We start from the raw sequence: 19,307 nt of genomic DNA, 5'->3' as shown, positions 1-19,307 counted from the left end.
TGGGAACAGGCATTGGATGCCACAGGACCATGCTATTTTCTGATACGCGATGGTTGGCTTTTCTACAAAGGCCGACTATTTGTCATGAAGTCATTCAGGGCAGCTCTTCTCCATGATGCCCATGACGCCATTACAGGTGGTCATAGGGGCATGAATTCGACTCTGGAGAAATTAGAACGGCAATACTATTGGCCAAAGATGAGGCGTGATGTGTTTACATATGTACAACGCTGTGACATTTGTCAAAAGGTGAAAGCTCCTCGTGGAAAGAAGATAGGGTTGTTACAGCCCTTGCCAATTCCTGAGGGTCCTTTCCAAGACATTTCCATGGACTTTGTCACGAATCTGCCTCCCAGTACGAGTAAGTTTAATACGCAGTGCTTAACTATTGTTGATAGGTTTAGTAAATTTGTTATGCTTATTCCTTGCAGGGCCAATGTGACTGCCGAGGATGTTACCCAGTTGTTCATTCGGCATTGGTACCCGATTGGCGGGATTCCTAGAACCATAGTGTCAGACCGAGATGCCAAGTTTACCAGTCATTTTTGGAGGGCATTGTTTGATAATTTTGGTACTAAGCTGAATTTTTCCAGTGCATTCCACTAACAGACAGACGGCCAGACAGAGATATACAACCAGTTGGCCTTTGATGTGCTGAAGTGTTATGTCCACGATCAGCAAGGTAAGTGGGAATCGTATTTGCCTTTAGTTCAAGCTGTTTTGAATGATTCTTTTTCTTCAGCTATTGGTAGGACTCCATATGAGGCAGTGTTTGGAAGACCTTTCCAGTCATTGTTAACGAGGACTTCGTCTTCGGTACCGGAGGCGAACAGAGTGACGGAGTCTTATCAGGAGATCTTAGAGTCAGTAAAAGACAGATTGGCTAAAGCGCAAGAGGCCTACACTCGACAGGCCAATAAAGACCGAAGGGATATGAAGTTTTCGGAAGGGGATTGGGTTTATCTTCGGATAATGAAGCAAAGATTGAAGCAGGTGGGCAAGCGATGCCGAAAGTTGTCTTTCAGGAGCTTCGGACCTTTTCCCATCCGGAAAAAGATTAATGAGGTGTCTATGCAGTTGAAGCTACCTCCGAGTTGGACTATGCACGATGTATTTCATGTCAGTTGGTTAAAGCCATATGCAGGTCCACCCCCTTCAGAGGTCAAAGATGAAGCGGAACCAGACATTGTGGATGAAGCAGAAATTATGGTTCCAGAACAGATCCTTCTGCACTGTTTCAAGCATGGCTCAGGCCGAAGACTACAACAGTTCCTCACGAAGTTTCAGGACCGAGGAACTCACGAAGTGGTATGGCTCGACAAAGAGTTTTTCGAAGACTATCCGGCCTTATTGACGGATTATTTGGAGGCTATGCAGCTTCCGTCAAGTTAAGCAGAAGGGGATGTCACGTGCATCCCGCACTTGGATGCCACGTAGACATTTCTGTACAGAAGGTGCAGGACCTGGGATGGTGAATTGGTCCCATGTGAGCCCAGTCCGGGACGAGTCAGCCAGGGATCCATCTCAGTCGTCCGAGGTGAGGTGTGCATTGTCCTGCACATGAGTCCAAGGTCAGGTGTGCACTCTCCTGCACATGAAACAGTGCGAGTCCGCGCTGTGAGTCTCCCTCTACAATGATGTCAGTGGTTCTGTGTATCTAGTATGGTACCGGATGCCAGATCACTGAGTAGATAGTGGTTAGGACAAGGGGCCAGCCCATAGGGCTACCCCGGATCTCAGTGTGGGCATGGGAATGGTGTAGAACCACCCCCATGAGGGCCAGGAAGTCTCAGGCTGAACCCACCAGCCATGGAGGGGCTGTAGGACAGCCCCAGGGGCAAGCCAGGGGTAGCCGACTGATTATCCAGCCATGGGAGGGGTATAGGGCAAGTATGGGGCAGCCCATACAGGCTGCCCAGTCTCCAAACAGCCTAGAAAACTTGACTTAGAGCATGCGCCTAATGTCCAGCCAGCCAGGAAGAGATGCGCAGACTTTATGGGATTTTTTCCAGCATTTAATGGGATTTTTCCAGCATTTAATGCTGGATTTACAGCTGGCCGACTGCTCATGATTGGGAAGTATAAATAGTGGAGGCCACAATCCCATTCATTCATCTCATTCTCCACCAAGAGCTCAAGCATAAGAGGCTAGACAAAGCCAAGAGGGTGATATATGTGTACTAGTCACATTGGATGTTGTGGTTGTGTATGGTTCACAGTGGTATACAACTTGGACTACTACTACACCATTGGTTTGCAGTGACTGTTGCTACATATGCATGGCTTAGAGAGATTGGGACGTTGATCTTGCCATATTGTATTTTTTCACTTTGGATGTCTTGCTGTATCGCCAGATTGCAATCAAGGACGCTTGCCATTTTTCAAGAGGGGGGTATGTCATGACCCAGTGAAATTGGAACAGCACAATTGTGGGCATGGTGGTCGGTGAGCAAGATAAATTTTTGAAAGATTCATACTTGGGTGTCCGGACAAAAAGGTAACATGTGTGGACAATCCCAAGTGTGAAGGGGGACCAAGGTATTAAACTTTATAAGGTTTATAAACCTTGGGTGGCCCTTAGAAAGTCTTCAAAACTTTAAAGGGCCACTAGGATAATTATGGAGGGGGGGGGGGGGGGGCTACTCCACTTTTAGAGTACACGCCTCCCTCTCCATCTCTCTCTCTTGCTTTTTGGAAACGTCTGGTCGGCTGGTTGTGTGGAGAGAGACTGGTACAGGTCGCTTGAAGGGAAGCCGTACAGTACATGTGCTGCAGGTACAGGCGGGTATAGGCAGTGCAGGCCAGTTGGTACAGGCGACGCATCATACAGGTGGCTGTAGGTCGACTGGTACGGACAGGTACAGGTGGCTGTTGCAGTTTTGCTGACGTAGGCGGCTGCAGATACAGACTGGTATGGACAGGTACAGGCTGCTGTAGGTTTTTTGACGTAGGCGACTGCAGGTCAACTGGCGCAGACAGGTACAGGCTGTGGAGGCCGACTGGTGCAGAACTGTGTAGGGCAGTTGGTACACACTGAACCCTTCTTTCTCTCTCTCTCTCTCTCTCTCTCTCTCTCTCTCTCTTCTTCTCTTTCCCTCGTGTGAGCTCTAGAGGGTAAAAGGCGGGTGGCTGCACTTTCAGGACAGCATACTCTGTACTCTCAGGGCTAGTGTTTTTGAAGAGGATTGGACTGAGGGACAACAGTGAATCTGCTGAATATCCTTCTCTCTCTTTCCACTGGCTTATGACTGCGTCAGAGTTCTTTCTGTCAGAATATGCAGTGGAAATTATAACCAAACTTGGGTACACAAGAGCAAGTAGACTGCAGAAAATAATCAGCACAAGAAACACAGAGAGATAGGTGTGTAAACTCTTCTCTATACACAAGATCCCGGAAAATACTGTGGTGGGGGCTGAGGGGCAATATATACAACTCCTAGAGGGCAGTCGGCCAGTAGCAGAGAGTGCCCACGACTGGAGAAAAACCCCACGACTGATAAAACGGCAGTCGGCCAGCATACTGATGCCCACGACTGGAGAAAAGCAGTCGGCCAGCAGCCCTGATGTCCACGCCTGAAGAAACTCCAGTCGGCCAGCATTGGGGTGCTCCTGGCATCATCTGGCAGCCCTCCCACCACTAGGAAAAAATGAAAAAAATAGGGAAAAAATATGGGGAGTGTGGAAAAATGATATACGGGCGGGCACACCCACAACAAGAGGCCTTGGTGTATACAAATAGACGGAGATGACTTCTAACACCCCCTCTCAGCTCCTGGCTGTGAAACCAACCCAAGGGAGCTGGAGTGCCGCCTGAGCGTAGCCTGAGGTAGAGACTTCGTGAAGAGGTCCGCCGCATTGTCCTCCGTCGAACAATAAAGTAGCAAGATGTCACCCGCCAAGATCTTCTCACGTACAAAGTGATACTGTATCTCTATATGCTTGGTCCGGGCATGGAAAACCGGGCTCCGAGCAATAGCTATACAACTCTGGTTATCACACTGGATGACTGTGGGCTCCCTCTGTGGAAACCCAATCTCGCCTAGCAGCCTCTGCAGCCATACAACCTGACAAGCAGCACCACAAGCAACCCGATACTCTGCCTCTGTCGAAGAAAGGGCAATAGTTGGCTGCTTCCTGCTGCTCCAAGAAACTGCTCCTGAGCCGAGGGTAAAAGTGTATCCTGAAGTAGATCTCCTCGTGTCTGGATCTCCTCCCCAATCTGAGTCACTCTAACCTTGGAGCTTGACTCCATTCCCTCCTGTGTAAAAGAGTCTCAGATCCTTCGTACTCTGCAGATACCGCAAGATCCGCAATCCTGCGTCCCAATGAGTCTTCAATGGCGTCTGCATAAAAGAGCTCAACAGCCCCACGGAAAAGCTCAAGTCCAATCTGGTGTTCAGCAACCAGATCAATGAACCAACCAACTTCCGGTACTGCGAGGCATCAACTGGCTCACAAGGATCTGTAACGGTTAACTTTGTGTTTGGGTCCATCGGCGAAGTAATAGGCTTGCAGTTCTCCATCCCAAAGGCCTCAAGCAACTCATGAACATACCGCTGCTGAGAGACGAAAAACCCCCTCTGGGTCTGCCAGATCTCCAATCCTAAGAAGAAGTGGAGTAAGCCTAAGTCGGTCATCTCAAACTCCTTTGACAAGGCAGCCTTCGTCACTCCAATGTGCTCCACATGACCGCCGGTGAGAATGAGATCATCCACATAAAGGATGATAAGTGTGACTGTCACCATTTGGCCACCCGAATGGTTCACTCTTGCTTTCACACTATGTACATATTGGATTAGTGTCCATGGCTTATGGAATATGCCTATGTAGGTGATTGACACGTGTCATGCTGTATAGTTGGATATGATATTCCGCTGGGACTTGATGTTATCATGCCCGGAATATCTGGAGGACTTGGCTTTCCGCTGGGACTTGTGCCTTTGTGTACATGCCCGGAACCGCCTGGAGGACTTGGCTTTCCGCTGGGACTTGTGCCTTTGTGTACATGCCCGGAAACGCCTGGAGGATTGGCTTTCCACTGGGTCTGGTATTGCGTATACTTGCCTGGAAACGCCTAGTCTTATATGGTTTCATGAACGGAAATTGCTCATGCCAATGCTGCATTGCATAGCATCTTCATGTGCTTGCCTGCAAATGAAATTGCATGCTGTTTTCATGCCTGCATGACCTATGTGTAGTTCCGGGTAAGGGGACGCCTGCCCGTGAACCGTGCGTGTGAAACTGTCTGCTGACATGGTTGTGTGGCATGTGAACAAGTGGTAAGTATTTCCCGATCTAGGCTCAAATAGCCCTTAGGACTTAGCCAATATTTATAAGTGAGTGCGTTCCCATTTCATTAAAGTTTGGGCGTCCAAAAGTCACTTATAAATTATGACCTCTTCCAAGTTCACACTCACTGAAGTCCTGAGGCGGACAAGACTCAATGTCCAGGACCTGATCCTCCCCTTTTACTCATAAATGGGCATCTCCCCATGTCCCTTCACCTGATTGGACCCCAATTCACTTACTTATTAAGAGAAATTCGTGTTTTCTCTTCATGAGGATTTTTGGAGGCTGAAAACTCTGTTTTTCCACCATTTCTCTCCATTTCCAAGCTCTCCATAGCCATACCCAACTTGCTAGGGTGTTTTCCAAGCTTCCAAGAGTGTTTCCAAGTGCTAATCACTCTCCTACTCACTCCCAATGACTGAAATTCAGCAAAACAGCTCTCATTTTTGTTGTAATTTTTGGTCTTTTTGCTGAAAACCCTAATTTCAGCCTTCCTTTCTCAAGTTGAACCATAGGGGAAGCTTTCCCAAGGTTCCCTTCATCCTCTTGAAGACTTTTGTCGCGAAGGATTGCGGCAAATCGAAGATATCAACACTTCTAAAGCTTCCAACGCGAAGGCTTCCGCTTGCAACAACTTCTATGAAGACTGGTAAGGTAATTGGACAATGTATTGTCATTACTTACTCAGTAGAAGGGCAGGACTCCTTGTTTAGCCGCCCTGTGTAGTATTTCTCTTGTCCTATGTGCTCTTGAAGATGTTGCTACCTTGCTTGGTAGAACATAGAGCCAATGGTAGAGAATATGGGCACTGAAGTCGGGCCGGGCATCAAGGCAGCTCCTTGGTGATCTACATCGACATACCATTGTTTTCTAAATGCTGAATTTCATATGCATTGGCATGGAGGATTTGGCAATGGATGCCCGTGAAACTATGTATTGAATTTCTCCAATAGTAATACAATTTACTCAAGGGAGGGGTCGGCCGTTCCGGCTCATTGTGTGCCTCTTGTCAATTCAGTAATTTACTTCTTGTATTTGAGCAAGTGTCCTTCAAATCTTAGTGTATTTAAGTGTATTGATTAGCATTGTGTTCAACCAAGTTTCATTGGTATCAGAGCATACGGTTCTCTTTCACTTCTATTGTGAAAGACGATCACCGTGAACACTAGCTATCTCTACACTTAGAACATTATGGACAGCCATACAATGAATGTTGGAGATGCTAATAGTACCCGAACAAGAACTTATGTCTAAGAGGATGAACCTCCATGCGATGGGAGAGGAACAATCAGTGACTTCACGCCATGCAGGAATACCTCATGTAGCCCGTGAAGGATACAATGTTTGTGGCAGTGGTCAAAATGTATGTCAAATGCCATTGTCGGCTGAAAATGTACATGCACAACACATGCAACATGGGCTGCAATTTTCTGTTGGTGCAGGTATTCCGCGTATCTCTCATGCCACTCATGCCTTCGAGTGTGCTCGTGAGGGAGAAGTTATGGCTGAAAATGTATCAATGCATGTTGAGGGGCCAGCTATGCCTCATGCTTACAGGGCACATGTATCTATGCCTTATGCATCACCTTTTGGTCCAAAAATGATGCCAGTCACCACAGGAGCTGTCCCAATGGACAAACATGGGGGAAAACATGTTGAGATGCACACACATGCATCAAAGTCTCGTGACTTCAAAGCCGGAGACAAATCTGTGAAGTTTGACACATATCATGGAGAATATGATGCATCAAAGGCACTTGCTTTTATTGCCCAGTTTGATATTGCTTTCAGTGATGAGGATTTCACTCAGAAATCCATGATCCGGCATGTAAGCATGTTCATGAAAGGCACTGCTGCCCATTGGTGGCTCACGGAGAAGCTCTCACCGAATCCTGTTAGATCATGGAAAGAGTTCAAGGAGAGGTTCTATGCTCAATTCTTGCCTCCCAATGCATTGAATGAGATAACAATGAAGTGGGATTGGGTAAAGCAAAATGAGGGGGAATCGGTAAATGCATATGTACAAAAGTTTTGGAAAGTGCTTTTGGAGGTGTCTCCATTTATGCATGTCACCGAGGCGGAAAGGAAGAGAAGGTTTCAATCGGGATTGCAACCCGTGTACAAAGCGGGATTACAAATGTATCCTGGTCATACCTTACACCAACTAATCGCAGCCGCCACCGCCACCGAGCAATTGGAACTCAAATTGAGTCGATCCAATAAGGCTAAACCCTCATTTCAAGGCAAAGAGAGGGCTGTCCAAAACCTGCAAAATGATGGACAGCCACCTAAAAGGGACCAAAACCAAGCCAAATCAGGTCCAAAAGCTGAAAATAAGTTTGCTAAAAAGCGCCCTTATAAGCCGGCAAACTTTGGTCTTAGTGCTGAGAAGAAGGAGCAATATATGCGTGAAGGCAAATGCTTTACTTGTGGCAGCACTGAGCACATGGCAAGAGCATGCCCAAATAAGAAGAACAAAGCTGAAAATGCTAATGTACCGAAACCTAATGTGCATATGGTTCCGGATGTGCAGGGCAACACTTCACATGATAGCAAAGATAGGGTTGTATGCAAAGCTTGGGGACAACTCAAAGATCAGCCCACTTTGTTCATGTTTGATGATTGTGCATCAGAGAATTTCATATCCACTCAGATGGCAGCTGCTTAGGGTATTGAAGTGGAGGACATGGGTCCTCAAATTGAAGCAGGGGCTGCCTTTGTTGGTAGAGAAGTGCAGGTCATGCCTATTTTTGGCAAGTTGCGCATACACATTCAAGGCTATGTGGATCATGAGGATTTTCTTGTGGCGCCTTTGAATGGCTGTGATGTATTGCTTGGAAAGCCTTGGCATACACGTATTGATCCGTGCAAGGCTTACAAGACTAACAGGATCACCTTCATGCATAAAGGCCGAAAACATGTAATTGATGCTGGTGAAGAGGGTGATACCATTCCCCTTGTATCTCATGTACAAATTAAGAAAGTAATGAAAAAGAGTCTTTTTGTGTACTTGATTTTTGTACGAGATCCTATTGAGAAAACTAATGTACATGTAAACACTCTTTGTAATGATAGGCTGAAATTTTTGCAAGAGCACAATGATTGTTTTGCTGATGAGTTACCAAATGAGTTACCACTTGTACGACCGGAAGATCATCGCATTGATCTTGTGCCGGGTAGCTCACCACCTAATAGTGCCTCTTGTCAATTCAGCAATTTACTTCTTGTATTTGAGCAAGTGTCCTTCAAATCTTAGTGTATTTAAGTGTATTGATTAGCATTGTGTTCAACCAAGTTTCAGTGACCATACCGCGTTCTCGAAAGAGATACAGGTTCGGATCTGCAACCGATCTCTGAAATCCAGTCCGAATAAAGAAGGAATCAATCTTCTGATTCCAAGCCCTGGGAGCTTGCTTAAGACCATACAAGGCCTTACGTAACCTGTAAACCATCCCTTCCGATCCTGGAACAATAAAGCCTGGAGGCTGCTCAACGTACACCTCCTCCTGTAGGTCACCATTGAGGAACGCAGATTTTACATCCATCTGGTACACGGGCCACCTCTGAGAAGAAGCAAGGGCAAGAACGGTCCGAATCGTGGTCATCCGTGCTGTCGGTGCAAAGGTATCCTCGTAGTTGATGCCTGGCCGCTGAGCATAACCTTTAGCCACAAGCCTGGCTTTGTGTTTGTCCACCGACCCATCAGACGCGTACTTGGTCTTAAAGACCCATTTGACACCAATGACTGACCGCTTCGACGGCCTCGGTACCAACTCCCAAGTGTTGTTCTTCTCGATGGCATCAAGTTCCACCTGCATGGCTTCCCTCCAAGTATCCTGTGAAAGGGCTTCCTCTACGGAAGTGGGCTCTTTATCCCGCATGATACGAGACATCAGAGCATAGTTCACCGGAAGAAGCTCCGCCGTGTTGCTTTTATCTCGGACTCGATGTGATCTTCGAGGGCCGTCCTCTGTGGTCCACTCGGAGGGTAGCTCCGTGACACCTGACTCCCGAAGGGTGTCTAACAACCACCTAGGTACTCGAACAGATCGTGGAGCCTCCTGTGATCGCGGGGGCTCAACTCCAGCTGCGGGCTCAACCTCCTGTGATGACTGAGGTGGATCAACTGGAGTGGTAGACTGGGAATCATCATCAGACTCCTCTGGATCTCCAAGAAGTGGCGGCTCCTCGACAGTGGATGCTGGAACATGCTCGTCAAAGACCACATCCCGGCTGACAACAATCTCGTTCCTCTCTGGATCATACAACCTGTATCCCTTGGACAGAGAGTTATACCCCACAAATACCAGCTTGCGGGACTTGGAGTCAAGCTTCCCCCTCTGCTTCTTCGGAATATGTACATATGCGTCACTCCCAAAGACACGGAAGTGCGAGACATCGGGTTTCCTGCCAAAATATGCCTCAAATGGAGTCATATGGGGTACAGAAGTCGTCGGAGAGCGGTTAATGGTATGGACAGCTGTTGCCACAGCCTCACCCCACAGTGGACGAGGAAGATCACGATGCTCCAGCATGGTCCTCGCCATCTCCACCACAGTCCTGTTCTTACGTTCAACAACACCATTCTCCGAAGGCGATCCGGTATTGGCCAATTCCCTCTTGATGCCATGATCTGCACAAAACCGGAAAAATACAGTCGAGGAGAATTCACCTCCTTTGTCAGCCCTGAGAGTCTTGACCTGAAATCCAGACTCTTTTTCCACCATCACGTGCCAATCCTTGAACTGAGCAAAAGCCTGGTCCTTCTGGGAAAGAAAGTAGATCCACGTGAATCTGGTACAATCATCAACAAGCAGCATGAAGTAGAGAGATCCTCCCAAGGATGGTATCTGCTGTGGTCCACACAAGTCAGTGTGAATCAACTCCAATGGTTTCGAAGCCCGCCTGGAAGCCTGCTTCGGAAAGGATTCCCTGTGCTGCTTACCACGTATGCAAGAACTGCAGCGTCCTTGCCTATTACCAACATCTGGCAAGCCAACCACCATTTGGTCCCGGAAGGCGCGCCAAAAAGCATCCACATTTAAGTGGCCAAAACGGAAGTGCCACAAATCTCTGACCTGAGAGCCTGTCAATGAGGAGAGTGCAGAGAGCTTGTAGATGCCATTCTCCACACTGCCTTCCCAAACAACTTTGCCTGTCTCACGGTCCCTTAGAGCAACGGAATGCTCCTCAAATTCCACCCGAAAACCAGTCTTGCATACCTCATGCACTGACAGAAGATGAAAACCCAGAGCAGGGCCATAAAGAACATAGGAAGCATGCTTGCCCCCCTTGCCGTCGGGAATAATCTCCATCCGGCCCTCACTATGTATCGGAATAGTGGAGTTATCGCCAATAAAGATACGACCTGACTGCCGTTTCAGATCCAGAAAGAAGTCACGGGATGGAGTCATGTGCCTGGAAGCACCACTGTCGAGAATCCATTCCCGGGTATCCTTCGCGGTGAAGCCAACTGCCTCCTCGCTCGAAGATGATGAAGCATCGGCGTCCACCATCTCCAAGTGCACAAATGCCGGAGTCTTCGCAGCTGAGGCTGAGGAATCAGCGCTCTTCCCTGTCCGCTTAGGGCACTTCCTCCAGTTGTGGCCTTTCTCGCCACAATCATTACAAGATCTTTCGGCCTTCAGCTTCTCTCGTTCTGAATCATGCTTCTTCTCAGAAGACTTCTCCGGTGAAGCCTTCCCTTTGCCCTTGTTGGTATTACGGCCTTTCGATCGTTGGCCAGTTAAGGCCTCCGAACCTCCGCCGTGAGGAGGGTTCGTGAAACGTTCCTTATGGTCCAAGACCATTGGCACAAGCTCCTCCCAAGTAATGGTGCTGATCCTGCCACTCGTGATCAACGAGGAATAGAAAGCAGAATACTGACCAGGCAAGTGGGAAAGTAACGTGATGGCCATATCTTCGGATGATATCTCTTTCCCAGCTTGAAGGACTTCCTGCTGAAGGGCTTGCAGCTTGTTAATGTGTTCCCGCATCGTCGAAGACTTGCAGGGTTCATAACCCGCATCTGCACTTCCAAGGATATCCGCTTCATGGGTGACACCCTCTTGTACAAAGAAGCCAAGTGCTCCCATATGCCTCTCGCCAGCGTCATGTGCTTCACATGGTTGATCACCTGTGGTGTGCAATTGAGGAAAATAAACGATCGGACCCTGGCGTTGACACGATCCCACATGTGTGCATGTGCCTCTCGGTCCTTCCTCATCGATAATAACTCCCCTTCCTCAGCTTCCGGCCGTGGCACCCCTATGATAATAAAATCAGCAAGGTCATATGACTCCAGAATTGACTCCATCATGACCTTCCAGATGCCGTAATTGGACCCGTCCAACTGACGATCCACTGGGAACGTGGGGAGAGTCGGAATCTTCACGTGCTTCTCAGCCATCTCTAGTAAATCTGCCATCGCGGAGAGTAACCTGAAAGGGTGGGTGGGTGGGGAAAAAAAATCTGAAAATCTGCCAGTGGACCTTTGCCCGCCTTCCTCTTGCACCTTCTCTTCCCGTTCAGCCCGAAACAGTCCACCAATCAGCAACCTGTTGCTCCCCCTCTTGCTCAGAAAAACGCCCAAGATCTCCTAGAGCCTAGGGCTCTGATACCATGTCAGAATATGCAGCGGAAATGACAACCAAACTTGGGTACACAAGAGCAAGTAGACTGCAGAAAATAATCAGCACAAGAAACACAGAGAGATAGGTGTGTAAACTCTTCTCTATACACAAGATCCCGGAAAATACTGAATGAGGAAGTGGTGGGGGCTGAGGGGCAATATATACAACTCCTAGAGGGCAGTCGGCCAGCAGCAGCAGAGAGTGCCCACGACGGGAGAAAAACCCCACGACTGATAAAACAGCAGTCGGCCAGCATACTGATGCCCACGATTGGAGAAAAGCAGTCGGCCAGCAGCCTTGATGCCCACGCCTGAAGAAAGTCCAGTCGGCCAGCATTGGGGTGCTCCTGGCATCATCTGGCAGCCCTCCCACCACTAGGAAAAAATGGGAAAAACAGGGAAAAAATACGGGGAGTGTGGAAAAATGATATACGGGCGGGCACACCCACAACAGAGGCCCTGGTGTATACAAATAGATAGGAGATGACTTCTAACAGTTTCTTCTGGCCCTTTGTGAGAGGAGGGGTGTGGCAGTTTGAGGGTGGAAACAGAGTTGGATGGTGGATTTGTTCTTTGGCTGAGTTTGAAGCCATGATCATGGAACAGCCAGATGCGTGCTCAAGGCTTCCTTGTTGCATTGTCTTGGTTGATTAGAGGAGACAACAGTGTGTTGCTTTGTGGGACACAGATCTGTATGTGTATCCTCTATGCTAAGAGGTCTTGAGGGTTACCAGATTGGACATGCAGGTTTATTTTCCTTGGCTGGCTTTGTTGCACTCAGTTAAACTTTTCCATTGAAATTGAATAAAGAAATACCGAAAGGGGCACCAAGCTTTGGGGCCAACAGGTGTCGTTTCCCTTTTTGTTCTGGAGCATTCTAGCTCTTGTTTATTTGTTAATTGTCTGGACTACAATTGGATAGGTGACTGCTAGTCTACCGCACTTTGGTTTCTACCAGAGGCCGGTTTCAGGTACAGATGTTGGTTTTACTTGGATTGAGAGAGGATGCTCTGCGAGATACCTTGGTTGTCAGGTGGGCGTTGGCATCTCCCTTGCACAAGAGTTTGCTCCAGTGCTCTTAAGCATTAAAAGCAAACTTCATCACTGGAGTAGGAGGAAGCTCGTCTTGGCCTCTAGAGCTTTGGTGGGTAACCAAGTTTTGCTAGCCACGGCTTGGTTTATTGCTTCGGGCTGGATTTTTCATAGGGGCTGCATTGGCCAGCTTCGTCGCCTTATTCGGAACTTTCTTATGCACAAGTAGGGTTGAGAACAAATTGTGGGGCTCTTTAAGATAGAGAAGAAAAGGTGTATGATGATTGATCTGGACTGCATTGTTTGAATCTACTCACAAAGTTCAAAATCACGCTGAGCAGCAGAGAGGAGTGGGAAACAGAGGTCTTTTTTGGATTATTAGCTTTTGTTTGAATGCAGCCATTTACGTCAGCATGTATGACTTCTTTCTGCAGGCACATTGAAGGCAAAAAAGTTTTGGTGGTCACAAACACAACAGTAGCACCCTTGTATTTGGACAAGGTTATGGCAGCCATTAAGGGCAAAGGTGTGGATGTTATTGTTGAAAGTGTCATTTTGCCAGATGGAGAGAAATACAAGGACATGGTATGATCTAGTCCTCCTCTCCTTGCTGGTTCAGTTCTAGTTTAATTTTTGTTTGTAACATGGGATTCACACAGGTCCTCAATCATGCAGAACACTCTGATGAAGGTTTTCGACAAGGCTATAGAGACTAGAATGGATCGCAAGTGTACTTTTGTTGCTCTTGGAGGAGGTGTGATAGGTGACATGTGTGGTTACGCTGCAGCTTCCTTTCTCCGTGGTGTAAATTTCATCCAAGTTCCCACAACAGTGATGGCACAGGTTTGTTGGTTTCCAATTTTAACGGTTCAAGATTTAGTGAGACACAGCTTTCCAATGCAGCTAAAGCAAACTAACTTACATTAGTTGGCAGGTTGACTCATCAGTTGGAGGGAAAACTGGGGTGAATCACCCCCTTGGCAAGAATTTGATTGGTGCCTTTTATCAACCTCAGTGTGTACTTGTGGATACCGATACCTTAAACACTCTACCTGGCAGAGAACTTGCCTCAGGCATCGCCGAAGTTATCAAATATGGACTTATAAGAGATGCTCCATTTTTCGAGTGGCAGGAAAAAAACATGGAAGCTTTGCTAGCAAGGTGAGAAGCATTAGGTTCTTTGACCTTCAAATGGAGGATCAATTTCTATCACCATGCTCTTCCAGCGGTGATTATTATTTTCCATTTGTTTCCATCCCATGATGTCGATACTTATGCTGTGCAAGCTACTACTTTCTTATGAGCTTATCATGTCTATGCATCGATTTGCATCACTCACAAAAGTGTGAACCTTGGTGCACTTATCCTGTACATGCGCACATCTACAGACGTGTGTAACGTACACACATACAGACACAGACAGTTTGCCCGCATGGACTGGGGCTGCATGCAGGTGGATACACGCACGTGTGTGTGTGCACGCACACATGTGTACACACAGAAAAACACAGGTGCAGGTTAGCACACGCTCATGCATGTATGTGCATGTATATGTATATATGCGTATATCTTACACAGACACAATGATATGATAAGGCTTTAAATATAAATACAATAGCAGCTTGAGTTTATCTGCTGCTGATAGAATGCCATAAATGGAAGGTCTCTTTTTTCATTTTCTTCCTTTCCTCTATTGATACAACGTCGTGCAGTTTGGAGAACAAGTATCAAATTTTAACCTTAGTGTGATGCTATCAGTCATAGCAGCAGGAGACTGATGCCTGGATACATCTTACATCCAGAGTTGGATTATTTTTAGCATGATACCATTCTGGAGGTAACGTTAAGAGGATGCTGACAAGTCAGCTTTACACTTGAAGTGTGCAGCATGTTACACGGGCACACTGCTGTTACTTACAAAGTTATACCTTTGCTGATCGGAAAATTTGATAACGCGAGTGTTTTGCCCTGAGATTGAAAGGGGAGTCCTTAAGATGCCCACAGACCTATTTACTATCACAATTTCATATGAAACAGCTGATTAGACTAATCATAGATATCATGCCAGAGAGTTTGGGTGAGAGTAGCAGGTAGACCAGTGTTGAGCATAAGAGTTTCTGTACGGAGACATTAAGAGTGTTTTGCCCCAGATTGAAAGGGGAGTCCTTAAGATGCCCACAGACCTATTTACTATCACAACTTCATATGAAACAGCTGATTAGACTAATCATAGATATCATGCTAGAGAGTTTGGGTGAGAGTAGCAGGTAGACCAGTGTTGAGCATAAGAGTTTCTGTAAGGAGGACATTATAACTTCATATGAAACAGCTGATTAGACTAATCATAGATATCATGCCAGAGAGTTTGGGTGAGAGTAGCAGGTAGACCAGTGTTGAGCATAAGAGTTTCTGTAAGGAGGACATTACTAACCCTAAGATTCGCTTCAGTTGAATAATATGGAACAATTTTTGTTTACTCTCAGTAGAACATCTTCTTTTTCTGCTGACTATATTAACACTGCATTTTTCAATGCGGAGAGTTCAACATTTGAAATTTTCTGTCGCTTTGAAAGGAATTTTGTCTTAATGGTTTAAGTGATTATCCTTGGCAGGGATACAGGTGCTCTAGCCTATGCAATAAAGAGGTCTTGTGAGAATAAGGCAGAGGTTGTGTCATTAGATGAAAAAGAAGGAGGTTTAAGGGCCACTCTAAATCTTGGTCACACTTTTGGACATGTAAGTACTATTCTAGCTCAGCATTGTCGGAAGATATTTGTTATAGGATGCATGCATACTTGTAGCGTGATGTTCCTGGGGTGTACTTTATGTAAGCCTGCTTTGTGAATCAATCTTAAAACCATGTTTGAAGGTCCAACTGACTTTTCAGGAAAAAACCCCTGTTACAACAAAGGCAAGGTTTAGTGCGAAAAATCTTTGATTAGCAAAATTTCTTTTACTGTTTCAAGCCCATCATGCCAATAATTTTTGTTATATTGCTGCTTCTAATTGGACGGTAGCTATTTTCTAGGCGCCTTTGCCACTGCTACCCCCTGTTTGTTGGACCATATGTCACTTCATCATTACCTGGTTAGACATCACACATTTTACCAAGATGAATCTGAGCCTAAGTAGTCATCTTTATACAGCAATGAGGAGTGGCAATATAGCAAGATATATACTAGTAAACTCCACAAAGCAATGATCATCATGAACCATTCGCTATGTTCCTTCTCTCTCTCCTTAATTGAGTTTATAAAATGTTTACGTAGTTCATGTTAATGCTAGCACTGACTAATTTGTTTAGAATCGTCAAGAAGGAATAATCTTTAGCTACAAATTCATGTAAAATTTAATGGAACTTCCAACTAATATCTTTCATATCTTCAAGAGGGAAGATTTTAGAGTAGCTACAATTGTTCCATGATTTTATCATGATAACCACTGCCAAGATGTGTGGAATGTGTTGGATATTCGGAGCCTCTTGTGTGAACCCTCACTATCCACGAGATATGAAGTACGAGAAAGTGTTTGATGTCCTCATGGACGGAGACTGTCGGCGCCAGCATCTCAACATCGCTGAAGAGAAGCGATGTACTCAAGGGGCAAGGGCACCAACGAACGCTACAACAAAGCTGCCAAATGCACCTACTGCAAGAAGCTGGGCCACACATTCGAGCGGTGCTTCAAGCGCCTGAACAAGCTTCAAGAGGCCGAAGCGGCAAACTACGTGGAGGAGGTGTCTGATGACAAATCTGCTGACATCAGACAGATTTGTCATCAGACACCTCCTCTACTTCTGACAAAGCTCTCTCCGTGCTTTGTGATCTTTCCATCTGGGAAGATGACGAAGACTATGCTCTCTAAATCTCTCTACTCATCTATGTTTTTTAAGTAAGGGTTCTCTGGCCGGGATTATCTCCCAAAATCTGATCGTAACTATGTGTGTTATGTGTTTCTACCCTCTTAATATTTTGAGTTCTCAAGGAGGGATGTCTTATAAGCAAGCTAATGTACGTATAAGGCTTATAAGGTCAAGCCTAATATCATGCCTGCCATGAGAGTGTGGGTGATGGCATCTCGAAAACATGTGTTATTGGGATGCAGTTTTGGGCCCATACCTTTCTGCCTTGTGAAAGTTTCTCTCAGCTTCCCACCTTTGCAATACACCATAAGCACATTCCAATGAAAACCAGCATTTCAGGGCTTCCCAATATCCCACAGCATGCAAACCCTGTTTTTATTCTTGGACGACATTCTTGGCTCCACCAACACCTCCCCAATACTACACATGGTCAACGGTAACAATTTCCACATAGTTGATGGAAAGTCTACAAGTCTCTCTCTCTCTCTCTCTCTCTCCATGGCTCTCATTCTACTGCAGCCACCATAGTTGATCTCAACTATGATCGAACAGAATGATCCCCATGTACATAGCAACTCATTTTCGCAATTGTGTTGGATTTTCTATTGCCTTTATTCTACCATCTTTTCTGTTAAGAGCCTTATAAGCATCAGCCCTTCTACTTCAAAGAGTATCTGATTACCTGTGATGGATGCAAATCTGTCAGCTATGCTGGTTTCAACTTCCTGTGCATGCTTTCCTTCTATTTACAAATGATTGTTTACAGATCAATGAAACTGCTGCTCTCCCATTCCTTAGCTTTGCAGGTTTCTCTTACATTTTAATCCTTTGTTTTTTTTTGCAGGCTATAGAAACTGGTCTTGGGTACGGAGAGTGGCTGCATGGAGAAGCAGTGGCAGCTGGGACGGTAAGGCTTTGGAATGGTCTTCAGTAGTTTTTGTATTCATTGGACTCAAATGGTCTCAGCTTGGTGTGTATCTTTCGTGCAGGCCATGGCGGCGGATATGTCTGTCAGGCTGGGTTGGATAGACAAGTCTCTTCAGAGTCGTATCCTAAGCTTGCTGGAAAAAGCAAAGTTGCCTGTCGCTCCACCCAGACATCTTACCACAGCTATGTTTAAGTCAACTATGTCCGTAAGTTTTTCTTGTCCCCTCAGATGGACGTGCTCTTGATAAGAACTGCACACAAGCATAGGTGCATTTGAAATGCATGGTTGCACATTTGATCTACCCTGCTGGAAGGACCCATCCTGCTGGGTCATGAGACTTGCCAATGTCCAAGGCCAGTATGATGAAATGGTGTAGCAAATGCGTAATCAGCCTGCATGACTTAAATCTTTTTCTATTCCCTTGAGCTTTTGCTTCTTTCCTTTTGTTTTTAATGATCTTTTCTTCGCTTTATTGGGCTTTCTTTTTCTGGCTGGGTCTTTGACATTACAAGGAATTTTGTTTTTTTTCTTTGGCTTTACAGTTGGACAAAAAGGTGGCAGATGGTAAGCTGAAGATGATTCTATTGAAAGGGCCTCTTGGAAACTGTCTCTTCACAGGAGACTTCGATCCCAAAGCACTGGAGGCTACACTTGCTGAATTCTGCGAAACATAGAGCTAGATTTTTTTAGATTGATTAATAGAGTTGTTTTTAAGTCAAAATACTCGTAAAACACTCATTGAGATGCCTCACTAGTCCTATCTTCCTATCTTATTTCAGAATACACTTTATAATAAATTCATGCACTCTAGCTGGGGAGGTTGTGAGAAATAAATTATGCAAAAAAGATCAAAGTAAGATTTTTTCTCATGAAAAGCTGAGGGGTATGAAGTACTCACGTGTCTAATTGGTCATGCAGCATTTACTTGTGGTGTATGTGTAGGCTTCATCTTCTTGAGGTTATTGGTGGAGATCATGAAACTAGTACTATGTGAGCAAGTGATCCCATTTCACAATGAGAAGCATTATTACATTCAAGCCATGGCAGCTCAACTTTCCTCCCCACTTTGTGTTGAAAATGAACAAATGTTGGACATAGAACAGATGTGCACAATATTGGTTGCAGTTTTACTTGTGCGAGGCAACATGTAATCTCCCTTTTTGTTGCATAATGCAGAAGCTCAAGCGAATGTACAAGCCAATCTGGAATTACAGGATGATGATCTGTGCAACAGAGGTTAAACTTTTCATTGCATGATGATCTGTGCAATGAATACCCATCACAAATGTGTAATTGAGCATGTGTTGGGGTGTGGTTCGTACTCTTGCGTGTTACCTCTTTCGACAAGTAGCTTTCACTTCTAATCAAAGTTTGTTAAGTAGAATTCCATGTGTGTGTCCATTCTCCGATTGAAATTAAATTGTAAAGCACTTGCCAGGTTAGTAAGTAAAAACTGTATTGCGAGCCCAATTTTAGCTAATCTTGTTATATATTTATAGCATAATATACAAGCAGATATATTCTGCATCCACGTTAAACAAAATGATGAGGGTTGTAATGTCACT

General features: G+C 45.7%; 1 protein-coding gene across 1 annotated transcript in view; it reads left to right on the top strand.

The window, feature by feature from the left end:
* Positions 1 to 18,617, top strand: part of LOC147621773 (3-dehydroquinate synthase, chloroplastic-like) — a 46,962-nt gene extending 28,345 nt beyond the window's left edge. The window contains exons 2-8 of the mRNA XM_086822780.1: positions 13,387 to 13,537; positions 13,628 to 13,795; positions 13,887 to 14,113; positions 15,565 to 15,688; positions 17,659 to 17,721; positions 17,804 to 17,947; positions 18,285 to 18,617. Of these exons, the coding sequence (XP_086678906.1) occupies positions 13,387 to 13,537; positions 13,628 to 13,795; positions 13,887 to 14,113; positions 15,565 to 15,688; positions 17,659 to 17,721; positions 17,804 to 17,947; positions 18,285 to 18,416 (1,009 nt within the window). The 3' untranslated portion in view covers positions 18,417 to 18,617. The remainder of the gene's footprint in view (positions 1 to 13,386; positions 13,538 to 13,627; positions 13,796 to 13,886; positions 14,114 to 15,564; positions 15,689 to 17,658; positions 17,722 to 17,803; positions 17,948 to 18,284) is intronic.
* Positions 18,618 to 19,307: the final 690 nt, after the last annotated feature.

Source organism: Cibotium barometz, chromosome 29 (genome assembly GCF_041138505.1).
Source record: "Cibotium barometz isolate CiBa-2024 chromosome 29, ASM4113850v1, whole genome shotgun sequence".
Lineage (NCBI taxonomy): Eukaryota > Viridiplantae > Streptophyta > Polypodiopsida > Cyatheales > Cibotiaceae > Cibotium > Cibotium barometz.
Note: the sequence above shows the minus strand (reverse complement) of the source record. Positions and strands in the feature narration are given on the sequence as shown.